Source organism: Boleophthalmus pectinirostris, unplaced genomic scaffold (assembly GCF_026225935.1).
Source record: "Boleophthalmus pectinirostris isolate CB_2022bp ecotype Guang Dong unplaced genomic scaffold, ASM2622593v1 HiC_scaffold_6, whole genome shotgun sequence".
NCBI classification, from domain to species: Eukaryota; Metazoa; Chordata; class Actinopteri; order Gobiiformes; family Gobiidae; genus Boleophthalmus; species Boleophthalmus pectinirostris.
This window is the reverse complement of record NW_026571447.1, coordinates 12,232,739-12,250,070: the sequence shown is the minus strand read 5'-3', so window position 1 is coordinate 12,250,070 and position 17,332 is coordinate 12,232,739. Positions and strand designations below refer to the sequence as shown.

At 38.3% G+C, this 17,332-nt stretch overlaps 1 protein-coding gene across 1 annotated transcript in view; it reads right to left on the bottom strand.

Moving 5' to 3' along the window:
- slc9a1a (solute carrier family 9 member A1a) overlaps nt 1–17,332 on the bottom strand; it is a 48,305-nt gene continuing 30,973 nt past the window's right edge. Inside the window, exons 4-12 of the mRNA XM_020940296.2 lie at nt 15,324–15,544; nt 13,532–13,734; nt 12,519–12,608; nt 8,996–9,066; nt 7,465–7,635; nt 6,263–6,380; nt 5,421–5,516; nt 5,221–5,302; nt 1–2,773 (exon numbers count right to left, since the gene is read on the bottom strand). Coding sequence (XP_020795955.1) covers nt 2,499–2,773; nt 5,221–5,302; nt 5,421–5,516; nt 6,263–6,380; nt 7,465–7,635; nt 8,996–9,066; nt 12,519–12,608; nt 13,532–13,734; nt 15,324–15,544 — 1,327 coding nt within the window. The 3' untranslated portion in view covers nt 1–2,498. The remainder of the gene's footprint in view (nt 2,774–5,220; nt 5,303–5,420; nt 5,517–6,262; nt 6,381–7,464; nt 7,636–8,995; nt 9,067–12,518; nt 12,609–13,531; nt 13,735–15,323; nt 15,545–17,332) is intronic.

Below are 17,332 nucleotides of genomic sequence, written 5' to 3'. Positions count from 1 at the left end.
AAGTCACGACTTGCAAGTCCCCACCTCTGGTTGTAACTCAAGTTAGACTTTATGGTCAGATTGTGTTAAAACAAAGCCCAGATTAACCTACAACCAACAGGTGAAAATGTGCTGTTTAACTTAATTTTGTATTTTGGAACTTAGATCTTAAAACTAGTTTAGCTGTGTTTGTGACACCATGACAACATGCATTGTGACACCATGATAACTGTTGAAAATTCTGCCATAGGCACGCATGAAAAAGCCTACACCCCCAGCGTGATGCCAGTGCAAAGTATCAAAATTTGCAGTATTAAATGTCTTGATTTGCAGATAGTAGAAGTATGATAATGGTTGGTGTGAGTTTTACAAGTTGGTAACACATGACTGACACAGTGATTGCCAAGTCAATGCAGTATAACATTTACAGAGCAGCTTTGCAGAGACATGCATATTAGCAAGACACACACAACGAAATAGGCCTATGGAGGTTTTAGTTCATGTAATGATGTGCAAACGTGTTATTTTTAATTACAAGTTAGATTTTAAAGGGTTTTAATAAATATATAGCGTAATATATATAATTTACATTTTCCTTACTGCATAGATTTTTACATTTTTTGCCAACTATACGCCAGCACTTAGTCACGTATAAAACAGTGATGTAAGACACAAATGCTTTATATAATAATTATAATCTCCAGTAAAATAACCCTGAATGATAAAAGAATAAAATCTAAAGCACTTATAAAAATATTTGGAGATAATAAAATAAAATCAGTACAAGAAGTAAAAGTAAAAAAAAAACTACTTAAGGGGCACTTAAAACTCTTAAGGCTCATAGAAAAATCAAAAACAGATATTCTCATAGATGATTAGCGCAGAGAATCGAACAGCTAACTGACATCTGCACATCTGTGCTGCATCACTGTGTTTTAATTAGCTCCCTAAGCACATCTCAAGAGCATCTCCAACAACAATTACCCTTGAAATTAAATTAAAGGTGCCCACAAAGCTATTTTTTTTGCCACAAGGCCACTATTTTGAAAGCACAACTACTGAAAGTGTGGTTCTTACCCCAATAAATACATCCCTGGAGTTCCCCTCAACACTGGCATGGGACAGAATGCCTGGAATCTGTTAAAGGTGCACTGTGTAACTTTTCGGGTGGCATCCGTCACCTTCTTGTTGCTATGGATATGCCATTGCTCTGCCTGGAATGTTCCACAATATGGCATAAAACAGATCTACCTTAAATCTTACATCAGAAAAACAGGTATTCTGACTGTGAGCACGGTTGCCTCTCCACAGATCTGACCTGTAACTTGGTCTAGTTTGGTCTCCATGATGGCAGAACTGTGAAACATTCCATACAACACAATAACATCTCCATGGAAACAGATAGCGGACACTCCGCCAGAAAAGTTACACAATGCACCTTTAACAAACATCCTTGAAATTAAATATGTCTTCATTAGAATAAGCAGATTGCACCAAGTGAAAATTATACTTAAAATAAGGCAAAATAGTCCAACTAGTAGCTACACTGCACTGTATGTTTGGATATCCAGTGTTAAAAATGGGGCCAAACTCAATGTGCGTTTTTAAAGGTGGACATTGCATTTACAGCAGTTCATATAATGTAGAGATTTAAGAGCCCGTCGAGGGGAAAATAAAAGTCACTGATGAGAGTAAAACAGTCCAAACCTTTGGTAATGCATAGTTCTTTCCTGAATTTCAATCTGACAGGCCCTCTCCATCCTGTCTACCAAAACACACTGCAAAAATCTTACATCTAGTTAAAATTACTTGAATTTAGAGATGTGATTAGGTAAAATTTTTTGCTCATGAAATTTTTGTTATACTTCCTGGCATTTCTGAGTAGATCCAAGATATTCAAATATTCAATATTCATGTTAATTTTGTTCAAAGTTGTGAGATATAAGATGTATCAATCAACAAATCTGCTTAAAGGTGCATTGTGTAACTTTTTTGGTGGAGGATCCGTCACCTGCTTGTTTCTATGGAGAAACAGGCATTCTGACAGTGAACGGGGCTGCTTCTCCACAGATCTGACCTATAACTTGGTCTGGTTTGGTCTCCATGAAGATAGAAAGATTTAATACCATTCTGTTTAACATTCCAGACAAAGCAATAACATCTCCATGGAGCATTTGACGGACCCTCTACGAGAAAAGTTACATAATGCACTTTAACGGACACATGCAGTTTTGCTACCCCACTGGCAAATAATGAATGGGTGTGAAGATTTGGATAATAGCGTATTAAATGTGGTCAATAAACTAACAAATAAAACTAAAATATAATTATCTGCGTCCATGAAAATCAAGCCTAACAAGTAAAAAACGACTAAATCCAACTCCATGAATTCAAGAAATTGCAACAATACATTTTGCAGTGTGGTATCTTTCATTTCATACCAGTTCGTACAACATTTTTGGCTTTAAATTACCAGATCAAGTTGAGTACATTGAATGCCCCACTCCTCCATATGCGCTCTATGGCAGGAAGGGCTCATCCTCCTCTTCGTCCGCACTCGGACCCGGGTCACTTAAACACCTCGTGAGTTTCTGCTGCTCGCGGTCTGGATCTTCTGACCGGTTTTGGGCTGGGGGTCTCATGACGAGCCCCTGGTCCTCGTCTGGTTTGGACTCATTCTTCTTCTTCAGCTCGTCCATGAGGTTCACAGAGTCCGGAGACTGAGGCGAGGCCAGGTCCACGTGGATGGTGGGCACGTCGTCTGCGGTGGGCTTCATGCTGTAGGCCTGCGGGTCTGTGAAAGGGGAGAGTTGGTAAAGCAAATATAGAAAATATAAATAGAAAAAATAAACATGCTATAAACAGAACTATTCACTTGGGGTGGGACGAGACAGTTTTCACGAGATGAGACACAAGACTGGGTCCACATGACATTATTTATAATGAATTGGGTGGCTTGGATCACAATTTCATCCTCACAGTTTTTATTTATCATTTGTAGTAGCTCAAGAAATGTAACTCACCAGCACGAAACTCCAGTGTAAACACATGGAGGAAAAGAGATAGAGCTCACTCTCATGTGTGCACAGTCTTGTGGCAATTCTGTCTCACCGGATCTTGTTGCACGAGATCCTGTCCCATCCCTACTTTTCACGTAACACATTTTATAATGCAGTGATGGTGAAACATTTGGATTCTTAGAGCACTTTCACTCAAAACTCACTCCCAACCAAATTGTTATTGGTTAAAATGAATTGTAACCAATAATAAGGTCTACAAAGCTTTATCCACATGACCCTGTGCTACAGGCTCCATCAGGATGCACCTCTACAGATTTGGCCCTGTGTTTCACATGAGTTTACTCTAGAGAAATGATTTAAAGTGATGAAGCTTTGATGAAGTTTATTAAAGGTGATGAAGCTAATTTCAAAAGGTTTATTTTTCTAGAACAGATAGAAAGATCATGTATCACCAAAAACATTTCTGAAATCAACATCTTTATGGTGTCTATCTGGTCTGTTTGCACAGAGTAATAATTATCAGTCTAAAACCTAATATATATATAAATATATATATTTAACAGGCAATATGTACAATATAGTATGTCCTAGGCCCCAGTGTCGAGAAAAGGGTTTGGGCTGCATCTTTATGTAAATGTTGTTTTTATAACATCACATACAAAAAAATGCAGTCAGGAAATCAACAACTTTCACGCTCCTGTGGCCTTGTTTAATATCAGCGAGCTCTGGGTGGAGGTAAATCATGTGAGGGGCATCCAGATGGAGCCTGCAGGGTGGGCTCATTTGGACAGAGGTCTCTTGAATGCACAGTGAAGAAATTATCTTTACTGGTCACATGTAAATGATCATTTATGGGCTAAAACTTGGTTATTCACTCAAGATTTAATTCATCACAGTAACCTTGTATACCACGATTTGGCTCGGATCAGAGTGTGAAAATGCAATGTTTCACCGTGTATGAAAGAAACAAAACATTTTAGTCACAATTCACAACTCAACTAAATGCAAATCCATAAAATCAACCCTTTCCGCAAACCTTAGTAATCATAACTGATGGATGTTAGCATACTGAAGATGCACCATGCATGTTAGAGGCTCTTTGTGGTTACCATGACTCATCTGCTCTGCACTCAGCACCTACCTGACCCCATTATGCTTTCTGTCTGCAGCTGAGGTTTGAAATCAGTATCTCTGCCTAAAATCAAAACCACACACACACACTTACACACAAATATATATAAACACACATATACACACAGAGACACAGACAAACTGAAAGGTTACATCTGCTGGTGACATGTTTTACTGGAGAGCTCTTAACCCCCTTAAAGGTCCTGTATTCCACCAAACTGACTCTTGTGAGCTTAAAGTCATGTTAGAATGTTCTTATCTCCTCAAAAACATACCTGCAGTTGTGTTTTGTTTCATTCACATATGTTTAAGTAATACTGTTTTATTAGTTTGTCTACATTTTCAAAGCTCAAAATGCTGATGTCATGAAGCGGTTGTTTTCATGTTAAAAGCTCTCTTTTACCTTGTGTTCATTAAAGATTGGCAATTCCAGGGTTGAAATCATCTAATGAGTTCTAGTGAAGGTGTAAGGAGTTTAAAAACACAGTGAAGCACTTGCTGTATTACCACATGGCATCACAAGGTGGAAGGTGTTAAACATGTGTGAAAGAAACAAAACTCCACGTATGTTTTTGAGGAGGTAACAACATTATATCTTGCACTATTTTCTGACAGTCGGCGTCAGAGCACATCTACTGGAGGGGCGTGGGTCAGCAGCGGGGGGGCACTGCCATTTTAAGAAATATTTTAACTATGATAATAGCAACTCAACAATAATAAAAGGTTGAGGTTTATATAAAAAAAAAAACAATAAGGCCTGCCACTGATAAACATTAGACAACACCCCTGAACAACATCACTGAAAGAAGCACGCAATTGGGCAACAAGCAGCCACGCATCGGCAGCACCAGGGGTGTAGTGGGCGTGGTACACGGGGGTACGCCGTTCACCCACTTCTCCTAACGTGAGAAATAACAAATATAAAATAGGTACAACTTAAATGTCAAACCAATGGCTGCTGGGGGGGGCACGGCCCACAAATGTCTCACCTTGTCGCCAACACCGTTTTCTGATCTACTAGTAATATGGCCCCTTTAAAATATTGTGTCTTTTTAAATTCCTTTAATTCAAGTAAAGATGGTGTAGTTACCTGAGGCCAGTCTGGCTCTACACATGGTCGGAGAATCGGGAGGAGGAGCGGGCACTGTCAGATAGTTGTTCATCTCCTTTATCTGGAAACAAGAAGAAATTCCAGAAAAATTAATTTCATGGACTAAAATGTACATCTGAAAAAAATTGAATTAAAAATGAATCCATATATCTGCTTTGAGTATTTAGTAATATTCAAACCTTTTTCTCCATCACCCTCTTTTTCCTGAGAATAAGGTCATTAAAGCCATCCTCATATGGATCAGCCACCAGAGTGTGACGGTTGTACGAGTGGAGCTGGAAAACACACAAAACAAGGTTTAATAAAACCCAACAACCATGGCATTATTAAAGGTGCATTATGTAACTTTTCTGGTTGAAAGTCTAGGTGTGAAGTTGGCTATTGTACACAGTTTCTAACTTTAAAACATTTTATCCATACACTCAAACTGAAGAGGGATACTGTACCAATTGCGTTTGCCACTACAAGGCTTCTTGGTTCCTGGGATGAGTAATGATATTGATTCACCCCTCTCCAGACACATCAGCAAACAATCAATACTATACATTAAGACCCTCAACATCATTATTACTGTGGCAAAGATAAAACATGTGCATTTGTGTGTAATAGTACTATGAATACGATGCAGTCAAATAGAATGCGCCTATATTTTAGTTAAAGCAGCACTGTGTAAGATTCTTAATAGGGGGCAAGCCACCTGCATCCATCTGTTCTGTGCTTTTATGCCCTTCTGTTAAATGTTAAACTCCAGGGGGGCTAATTTGGTTCACTTTTGCACTGTCAGGAGAAAAAGGGAGCCCATACCAGTCTATCCCCCTAAAAACTCCAAAATAAATTCAGAGATAAACTTTTTAAGTGATAAAAACGTATAGGTTTGGAACTCAGATCATTAAGGCACACTGTAAAAACATCCGGGCAGCCCTGGTTTAAAGGTCTGTGGAGAGAGTCTCCCCAGAGCAAAAGTGCATGTCTATTCTTGGCTGAAATATTCCATGGTGACGCTTTTACACAATAGTTTTACCCTCTGTCGTGTCCTCTGAAGGTTGCTCCGTAGAATGCTTCTGATCTCCTCCTCTTTTCCTTTAGGCAGCTGTGGCAGCATCCTGTCTGTAGATACAGGCTTCCTGGGCTGGATGTTCCTGGAATATACAGTATGTGCAACCACACTTTAGTACAAAGATACCCACAATATACAATACAGAGAGACAGGAAAGAAGACCAAAAAGTTCACAAAATAAGTAACTGGTAGCTGTCCATAGAGTAGCAATACAAAAACAATATAAAAAGTATTAAAAAAAATGCACAGATCCAGCTTTTTTACTTCAGATATTGATACTGATATCTGCTGATGAGGAGTGTAACGATTTCCAAGTCTCACGATATGATATAGTATGAACCTCACGGTACGATATTTATTGCAATATCATGGGAAAGCTCACGATATGGTGGGGAGGCTCATGATTAGAGATATAACAATATCCAAATCTCACGGTACGATATTTATTGTGATATTTTATGGAGTCTAACAAAACTGTTAATACGCTTCTTTTTCCTCTTAAAATGCCTTGACAAGACTTGATCCAAAGAACCAAGACTTAAAAGTGCTTAGAACTGTTATTTCTTCTTGTAGTCTGCACTCAAATAAAGCAAAGGATCATGGTCTATGTAGTTCTCTGTCTTTTTTTTTTTTTTTTTTTTAGCTTTTGCGGCACCATAACTCAATTTAAGAGACTATAATTCGATATACTGTGATGGTCCATGATATTATTGTGAGAACTTTGACGATACGATATCACAATATTTTGGTGATACCAATGTAAAGACAGAAAATTTTACTCATTTCCTTAAAACATAGCTATTTTGTTACACAAGAGATCCATTTGGGTTACGCAACTTCTGTTTCAGCCAGGATACCGGTTTAAACAATTCCATGAAACTGACACCCGATCTAGCAAATTCTTTAGTAAATTCTCTAGTATTGGTATCGGTGCATCCCTAGAAATAACCCGATAAGCTGCTGGGTCACCACAGTATCTATCACACTAGTGTCAGAATCCTTTTGAATGAAGTTAAGCATTCAGCATCTTAAAATATCCACTGGTTTAAAATTAGACTAACAGAAAATGTAAAAAAAAAAAAGTTATAATAAAACCAACGAATCTGCTTTTGTTAGTGAGTGAGAGGACAGACACTTTGACATTGTATAAAAAGTTGAGCTCTTACTGCATGGACACCGTAGAGGGTATAGCGGGCATGTTGGCTCCTCCTTTCTCCACCAGCTCAATGGCCTGTTTCATCTCCATCTTGTGAAAAAAGGCTATAAGCTGTGGCTCTTCACAGCGGTCCCCTGCAATCAAACACCTCTTCACGTACTTTTTGTTGAATCGATTCAGTCTGGAAAAGACCACAAAAACAGTACAATTTATCCACAATGCTCTTTACATTTAGGCTTCAATTACAACAAGGAGCACTCCATTAGTTTAAAAGGGCCCATATTACGCTATTGTCTGATCTGATGTTGATGATGTGGTTTTCTCATCACAAATAGACCGAGAGTTGTGTCTGTTTCTTTCGCACGTGCTTAACGCAGACATTTGCATATTTGGGCGGACTTCTTTTCTCAAGCAAGACTTTGTTCCACCTTGTGATATCATGTGGTAACAGAGGAAGTGCTCAACTGTATTTTTAAAGTCCATACACACTCACTAGAATCATTTCGATCATTTCAGCCCTGGAATTGCCAAGCTCAACAAAACAAAAGGTAAAAAGTAGAAGGTGAAAGGAAAACTCAAATGTGTGTGAATGAAACAAAACACAACTCCAAGTATGTTTTTGATGACGTAACAACATTCTAAAGTGGTTTAAAGCTCACAAGAGTCAATTTTGCATAATATAGGACCTTTAATTGTTCAAGATGGATCTAGTTTGACTACATATCTGGTTTTCTCATACCAGTACCAAGTTCAAAAGCCCTATAAACCCCGAGCCCCCACTAGTCAGATGAACCACATTTTTGTGTGTTACCATGTGTGAAGTCTCTGCGCTTGACTGAAGAAGCACTTGTTCTCTAGTGTGTGTAATATGTGTCTCTCATTTTCTGTCACTATGGCGACTCTGTGTTTATGAGACACTTGTTTGTGAGTTTAGTTTTAGCTGTATCCTTTTTAGTTGTCATTCGATTCTGTAAGTAGGCCTGCTTGACTTGATTTAGATCTTTCTTAAATGTTCACTATGTAACTTTTTGGTTGGGGGTCTCAACTGCTTGTTTCTATGGAGATGCCATTGCTTTGCCTGGATTGTTCCACAGTATGGCATTAAACAGCTCTACCTTACTTTTAAAAACAGGCATTTTGACTGTGAGAGGTGTTGCCTCTCTACAGATCTGACCTGTAACTTTCTCTTCCATGATTATAGAAAGGTTTAATACCATACTGTGAAACATCTCAGATGAAGCAATAACATCTGGAGACAAGCATTTGATGGACCCTCCACCAGAAAGTTACACAATGCACCTTTAAGTCCTTGCTACGTGGTTTACTTTATGTTCATTACTTAGTTTAGGTTTCATGTTACTTTAAATTTCGTACATATTTTATCTCATGCCAATGTACTTATCTCTTGCAGCTCTGTTAATTAGAGCACTACTTTATTTCATAATTTTATATCTTGGTTCTGACAGTGGCAGAGCTGGTTCCCAACAGCACAATGTATGCCACAGGACTTGAACAATTCTTAAAATGTTGACGATTCTTACTTGTCCTTCCAGTGGTGATGTCCGTAGTGACCACAGATATCCTCAATTCCAGTCAGGAGGTGGTCCAAGAACTGCGGGTAGAGCGCAAAATTATATTAAATAGTGTAATATAGAGCCTTTAACATGGAACTGATTTGAATACATCATTGGAGTTTTCACATACCAGTACCAAGTTCAAAATCCTTATAATCCCCCAGCCCCCACTAGTCACACAAGTGACCCAGCCCCTTTGCTAGTATTCACATAGCAACAGTGGGTCTAACTAACTTTAAAATATCCATCTGTGTTGTGTAGTTCAAGGACCCCTTGAAAAAGAGGTATTTTATCTCAAGGGCCTATCAAAAATAAAAAAAATATATAAATAAATGTAACAATTTAATTATGTGGGAAGTAAACCATGCACTTATACAAAAAGACCAAATAAAACAAAAAAGATGAAGTAAAACTCTAGTAGTGGTAGCTGTAGTTCTCGTTGTTGTTATTGTTGAAGTTAAAGTAATAGAAATACTGTTGTAGGTGAAGTAGTAGTTGTACTGCTGTAGAAGTAGTAGTTGAAGTAGTAGTTGTACTGTAGTAGGAGTAGTAGTTGTTGAAGGAGTAGGAGTACTTGAAGGAGTAGTAGTAGTAGTAGCAATAGTAGTTGTTGAAGGAGTAGTTGCACTGTTGTAATTGAAGTAGTAATTGTAGTGTTGTGGTTGAAGTAATAGTTGTACTGTTGTAATAGTAGTTGTAGTTGTAGCAGTTGTAGTTGTAGTAGTTGTTGTAGTTGTACTGTTTTAGTAGTTGTTGTTGTAGTAGTAGTTGTTGTAATTGTAATAATAATAGTAGTAGTAGAAGTAGTAATAGCTGAAGTAGCAGTTGTACTGTTGTAGCTGTTGTTTTAACTGTAGTAATACTAGTAGTTAAAGTAGTAGTTGTAAGTAGTAGTTAGTAGTGTAGTAGTAGTAGTAGTAGTAGTAGTTGTATTGTAGTAGTAGTTGTAGTAGTTGTTGTTTGTAGTAGTACTAGTAATGGTTGAAGTAGTAGCTGTACTGTAGTAGTAGTAGTTGGAGTATTATTATTATAAAATCCTCAGTTCCAGTCAGGAGATGATCCAAAACTGTGGGTAGATTGCAGCATAATAAAAGTGTTCCTCAAACACTTAGAAAGCACGATTTTGTTGCTGTATGAGGCATTACTCAGCTGAACCTGTATCCCTTGGTGCCCTCACTGCTGCTACAATCCTTCACAGTCACATCTTTCCTACATCATTACCAGCAGCGGCGTGATGGGTTTTTGCAGCGGGGAAACAGCAGAGAGCGCCCTGTGTGATGGATAGGCCAGTATTTAGTCTGTTTCTTGGTTGTCTGCGCAGCTTGCCTCTGTTCTGATGCATTAGACTTATATCTTCAGAAGGGTTCAGCTGGTCCCAGGTCACTCGCCCACTTATCTTTTGACTTGACAACCGCCCGTTTCCATGACAACCCACACATGTATTTGCACCACTGGCTTGTGAGGGCTGAATTTGAGTTATGTAAACAAAAAAAAAAGCACTTCCAATCTGGTGAGTTGGCAATGTCAGTGTTAGAACATGCATATAGAACAAGACCAGGCCAATCTGCAGAGCTACAAGACACAACAGACTTTTTATGGCTCCAGGATAAGTAATATACAAGTAACTATTGTTAAGTTTCAGCATTACAATATTCTTTAGGCCTGTAACACTTAATACAGAGAGGGGACAGCTAAAACTAATCCAAGTTTTCTGTTGCAAATGGGTCTACCAACAATTAACAGGTTTCAGATTCAGATCGGAGGACATCATTTTAATTTTGTTTTGAATTATTTTTCTCTATGGTAGCAGTGCAAATTTTGTATTACTCCCTTTAAAATAAAGTTGTGTATTACTTCAATCATCACTGCAACATTTAAACACAAACTGATTTCCTTGTGCATGGTATGGCTCTAAAATTTAATTAAAGCCAGACTATCTTACAATAATCAAATCTACTTCCCTGTGTACTGTTACCTACAATAGCAGTTCAGGTTATAACCATGTTTCAGTACAAAAAATAAAGTAAACCAAAGGTTAGCTTCTATTCTCTGTGCTGTAGCAGACTGTTATTTAAAGTTTTCCAAGTGAAGGCAGTATACTCTCCTGGGCCTGTGACTCACCACAAAGCCCAAAAGAGGTGTGGGCGGCTGCATGCACTGTACTCTTACTATGAGAACATAATACTTCAATCTGAGAGCTGTCTGACACGGTTTCTAGTGTGGGTTTGTTCATTAATAAAGAAAAGTGAGCTGGAAGCAAAATGCATGTAGGTTTAGAAATAAAATGAAGTTCCAGCACATGGCCAGTAGGTGGGAGCAATCTTCATGTTTTCATACCCTGATGAGCGATACTACAACACTGCCACTCGAAAGTTTGTATACACTTTCTTTTTCAATATATTTTTTCTTTAAGTTTATCACATACATACAGAAGTTGCAAGATAGAAAGACAGATGGAATTATGTAGCAAAGAAAAAAGAGAAAAACCCAACTAAATGTTTTATATTTTATATCCAAAACCTCAAAGTAGCAAATCTTTGGCCTTCTCTCAATGAGCTTCATGATTTATTTATTTTATTTTTATTTTTTTATCTAAAACAACTTCAATGAGAATCTACAATGCAAATAATCATGGAAATAAAGAATAACCACAAATGGAAAGGTGTGTCCAAAATTTTGACTGGTTTATCTAGCTGGCCCTATAGCCTTGCTGGACGATGTCCATTTGTTATTTTTCAGACAAGCATTGCGACTGTGATTGATTTTTTTTATCCCAGCATTGTGTTCAAATTTCACATTTTAAGTGTGTCCAGAAGAATTGACAAAAAGATTGAAATATGAACTGACAAACGAATACAAGAATCACATTTCAGAACAGTCCTGTACAGATCTAAACTACAGGGTTTGCAGTTTTTATGCGGAATTATTTGTTTTGTGGAGGAAATGATTATAAATTTGAGCCTTTGTGATTTGCCAGTTGCATCCATTCAAACTGCAGTTTTGATTCAATTGTGATTAATTTTTCAACCATTTAAGAAGAAGCCAGTTGTTTTTTGTTGGAATCTAAAACATTGCCAACAGTAACAATGGACCACTGGCTCATACTTAGCACATTAGAGTAAAATGCATCTTAAAGCTGCACTGTGTAACTTTGTGGATGGTCTGTCACCATGGAGATGCTGTTGCTTTGCCTGGAATTTTTCACAGTACAATATTAAACGTATCTATTATATTTTATATCTACAGCTCTGGTTTGTGGAGACATGGGCCCGCTTACCTTAGAATGCATATTTTTCACTGCCCATTAAACAATAAGCAAGTTTAATGCCATACTGTGGGACATTCCGGGGAAAGCAATCTCCCGAGCATATCTCCATGGACACAAACAGGTGCTGGACTTGTACCAGAATGTTACACAGTGCACTTTTAACTCAAACTGATCTGCGAATACCGTGAAAGATGAGACTAGAATAAATACACAGCCTCTTACCTGTGTGTGGATCTCCTCATTAAAGGAGCGCTTGGCCTCTTGTTTCTTTTTCACTGCCAACAGCTCCACCAGAGGTTTGATGGTCATGCCCTACGGGGAAACAAACACATGACTGTAAATACATTGTGCACATTGTTTTGTAAAGGGACCTGCTTTGAATGAACTTATTTACAGTTTATTACAGAATCCCATTACTGTTGTTTTTGATTCATCAAACAGCACAGCCTGAAAACGCAGCCAAGAGGTTGTGCTGCTTATCAGAACGGATTAGCTTTATCACTTAAATAACCCAATAAAGAAATAAGTCACCTTGCCAACTTGTGTTCACAGAATATTAAGCCATTCGACAGTAAATGGCCATAAAGATACATAAAGGTTGATAGATTCTATTTTAGTTGGAGCAATGATAAGGCTAATGTCCGTTGGTTGTAAATACTTTTTCATATTGCAGATGTGGACAGAAGAAGATTAGAGGAATTGTAAGTAGCCTGGTGCGTTAGTATTTGATTTGAACATGTCCACATCGTATCAGGGGCACAGTTAGGTTGCGTTTATGGAATCTAAAATCTAAATCTTACATGCAGTTCCTTTAAATTAATTATTTGACTGAAATCACTGCTTTCCCCCACCGCAAAAGACCTTGAACTTTTTGCCCTGCTATCTCAGCATCAGATGCCCTGGCACTGTCTCCCGCATAATGAATAAAACATTACGATCCAGCCTCAGAGTAGACCTTTGGATTCCATTTGAGAGGCAGCCAATCGTCTCGTCTCCCTGAGTTTACCTCCAACAGTTCCTAATGGACAAATGCAGTGGAAAGGAACAATACAATTCAGCTTTTTTTTCTTTTTTTTTTTTGATGCGTCATATTATTTGATGTGACAAGCACAACGGTCTCCTTGGTAACTGCCGGGCTGCCTGTTTTTCCTCACGGGACAAACACTGACTGAAAATGAAGCTTCGGATCATCTTGTTCTTATTAACTATACACAGTTAAATGATGTGTGCTATACCTGAACAAACACAGTGAAGAAAATGACGGTGATGATGGCTGTGAGGAACATGTCTTTCTTGGGGAAATGCACATCGCTGAGGAGGAAACCCAGTGAGAAGGCAATTGCTCCTCGCAGGCCACCGTACGCGATAATGAACTGGTCCTTGGTTGTTAGTTTTACCATGCGGAACTTGTTGATGATGCAGGTCAGGCCAACCACACCTGGAAAATAATAGAGATTAGAATAGATTAGATTAGAGTAACTGTCTGCCCTCCGTATCAGTAGAACTTTCCAGAGCAGTAATAACATGGCCATAATATCATAGTTAATAAAGTGTAGTAAAACATTGTAAATTGATACTGGTAAATAGGTAATTTTATGTGTGAGAGACTTGCTTAAGATCACCTTTTGCAGTTCCAGCTAAATCTGTTGTTTATAGTCAGACTGTGTGTAAAACACAGCTTAAAATAAAGTTTAATAAAGCCAACATAATAAAGCGATAAGATATATGATTTTAACTGTAGACGGTTGAATAAATAACTACTTTGACACATTGTAAATACAAATTAACTACTGAAAGAGTTATGTATACTGTATATCAATAATCATATTATCTTGCACCGTTTCCTTACGACCTCTTGTATAAAATCTCCTATTTACACCAAAAGTGTAACAGCGTGTAGGCGCAGCAGCACAGCATAAGAGCAGCATATGTGCAAGTTTGGTTTTCCATTTGAACTGGTCAGACAGTCTACACCAGCAGTGTCATACGCGCGTCCATCGGCCGTCATGACGCTACACGCCACTCAAAATAGGTTGGAGTTCTAATTTTGCAGCATCAACAAAGCGTCTCTAGACTTTTTAGCATGGGAAAGGCAGGAAATGGGCATGCGGTGTCAAAATAAACTTTCAATGCACTTTCAAAATACATTGTTTAAAACCACTATTACAGTCGCGTAAACACCGTGCGTCGCATCCAGGAGCTTGGGGAATGACTCGTGAAAGACTATGGAAAGTTTACAGCTGTGGGGGATAAATATAAAACACTTTACAGCATCAGACAGAAACTTTACAAGAACAACTTCTGAAGGAAAAGCCGTGTGGTGCAGACAACCAAAGTGAAATGGTGAGTAGCCTCATTAATGCAGCAGCGCAGATATGGCTCGTAATCATTGCAAAGCATCGTCTCTCTTGTTGTCAATCTTTGTATTGTGATTTAAAACATAATTCATCCAATCAACAATTAATATATAAGCAATGTAAAACGTTTAGTGTTTAAACATGAGAATACACAGAGTCTGGTGTTTAAATGTGAGAATACACAGACTCTGGTGTCACAGCAGCATGCAGCTCTGCCTATGTTATGTGCTGCTAAGCTCCTGGTGTAAATTCCAAGTAACTGTGATATACTGTATTTATATTATGATATTTGTGTTTTACTTACTGTACATACATTTATATAATTTATGTCTTATTAATACGAGTCTCTTGCTATTTTTTTTTATTGCTACTTATTTAGAAGCTTAGTAGATTTTTTTTCTATATAATTTTTTACTCTTTGTTATTGTAATATAATGTGATATGTGAGCTGCTATGTCCAAGTAATTTCCCTTGTGGATCAGTCTATTCCAATTTGTGTTATTTAAAGATATTTTTCATTTAGATTATTTTTGGGGGGATGTTCCTGCTTTAGTGTTATTGCGTCTTTTGATATTTTCATTTATCGTCTATATTTTTGTTACCAATATAACTCACTTCAAAACAACTGTAGTGAAATAGTCAATAAAACATGTAAGAAACACAAACTGACCCATGACCCTTGCAACCAGACAGAGGAAGACGGTGGCGGTGACGAAGATCCAATTCCAGGAGTGGTGTTTTCCGTCCACTGTAGCCACGCCGAGGAAGATGAAGATGAGGGTCTCGCTGACGCTGCTCCACATCTTCAGGAAATACTTGATAGTCGTGTGAGACTTGTGAGAAATATTGGCCTCCACGTACGGTTTCATGACAGCTCCACACGCAATCAATCTGTACAGAGAATACAAAAGCATGTGTTAGAAGGGTATGGTATTCAGTAGGTGTTAGCAGGTCAACTGATACTTTGCAGCTGACATCAACATTCCCTGGGGGTGTGACGCTAACAGGAGGCACTGCTCTGTCTGAAGCTCTGGTACTCAAGTTGGACTTTGTAACTTTTTGTTTGGGGGTCCATTACCTTTTTGTTTCTATGGCTATGTCATTGCTCTGCTTCAAATGTTTCATAATGACATTAAACAGATCTCGCTTACGTGGTTTTAATTAAACGAGGTTTTGGACTCAGAGCGGGGTTGCTTCTCCACAGATCTGACCAGTAACTTGGTCTGGTAGAAAGGTTTAATGCCATACTATGAAACATTTTAGACAAAGCTCTCACCTTTATGTGGAAAATCAAGCACTTAAACACGACAATGAACATTTGTATTGATCCCAGGCTCCTGAAAATGTGTTGTTTAAATTTATTTTGTTATTGCATTGTTTTTTTGAGCATTCAGACAATCTAAAAACACTGTGTCGCCATGGTGACTCATAGACATTCTGCAAATAAAGATAAAAATAAAAAAAAAAAACAGCATGATGTCACTACAAAGTATCAATAGAAGTAAATATTTGACTAGTCCATAAAAATAATCACTGACTCAAGCTGACCACTAAAACAATCATTACTTGTTTCCATATTACTGCAGAAGGAAAAGATAAAACTCCAAAGTAACTTGATAAACGCACTAACATTTTCCCAGAATGGCTTGAGAAAGCTTTTAGTCCTTGACGCTGCTACACAAGTGACACTGAGAACATCACCTCTGCCGGGCCCCATACTCTATAAGTCACCGAGCCTTCAGCGGAGACAGGATTGATGTGTATGGGATGGGCTCATGGGAAATGGCAGCCCGGACTCTGTTGGACTGGGTTATGATGACTTATATAATAGCACAGGTCCCATGATCTATGTCCTTGCTGTTTGCCAAGGAGGGATAGGTGACTGTTAGTGTCCATGAAATGTCAAGGTTGTGCAAAGAGACAAGCACTCAATCACAGACTATAGACAGTGTACAGTCAAAAGGAGTTATGCAAAATGAATGACCTTGGCTTATGCTGTATAAAGGGGTACGTTATTGATACTTTGCAGTGACATCATGCTGGGGCTGTTCTACAAGTATTTCTGCAGTTACCACAGTGACACATACCCTGATTCATCAGCCGGTTTCACTTCGTGGAAACCATCTGACCTCGCAGCATTAGGATTTGTTCACTCAACGGTAGGTGGGTACTTTTTATATTTAACCAATCACTGCCATATGTAATGTGCCAAATCCCATAGGAAGAAGGGCAATAACATCTTTCCCCTTGATAAAATTCACCAAACGTTGTCTTTGTTCTGGCTTTAAATCCTCAATCTCGGGAATCGCTGCCAACACAGAATGTATGGCTTCGTCTACATCCATCTCGACCGCTTTGTTTACTGTTGTACTGTACCATAAAAGGGACCCAGACAGACAAAATGAACATCTTTGGTTTATCGGTGCATCCTGTTAATGAACCCACTACACACCGCATCAAGTTTGTCATGTTCCTGAGTACAGTTTTGTATAATCTTTTTGTATATTTATGAAGAATTGTCGTGTGGGAGCATGGGTGACATGGGCTTGTGGGCTGAGCATTGCACAAAATCTTACAGCTAACTGTAAGAAGGGTTCGAACAGGGCCCCAGATAACTAATGTTATTCCAAAGCCCAGGAAAATGATTTTGGTATTATACAAATGTTCAGCCCTACAGAC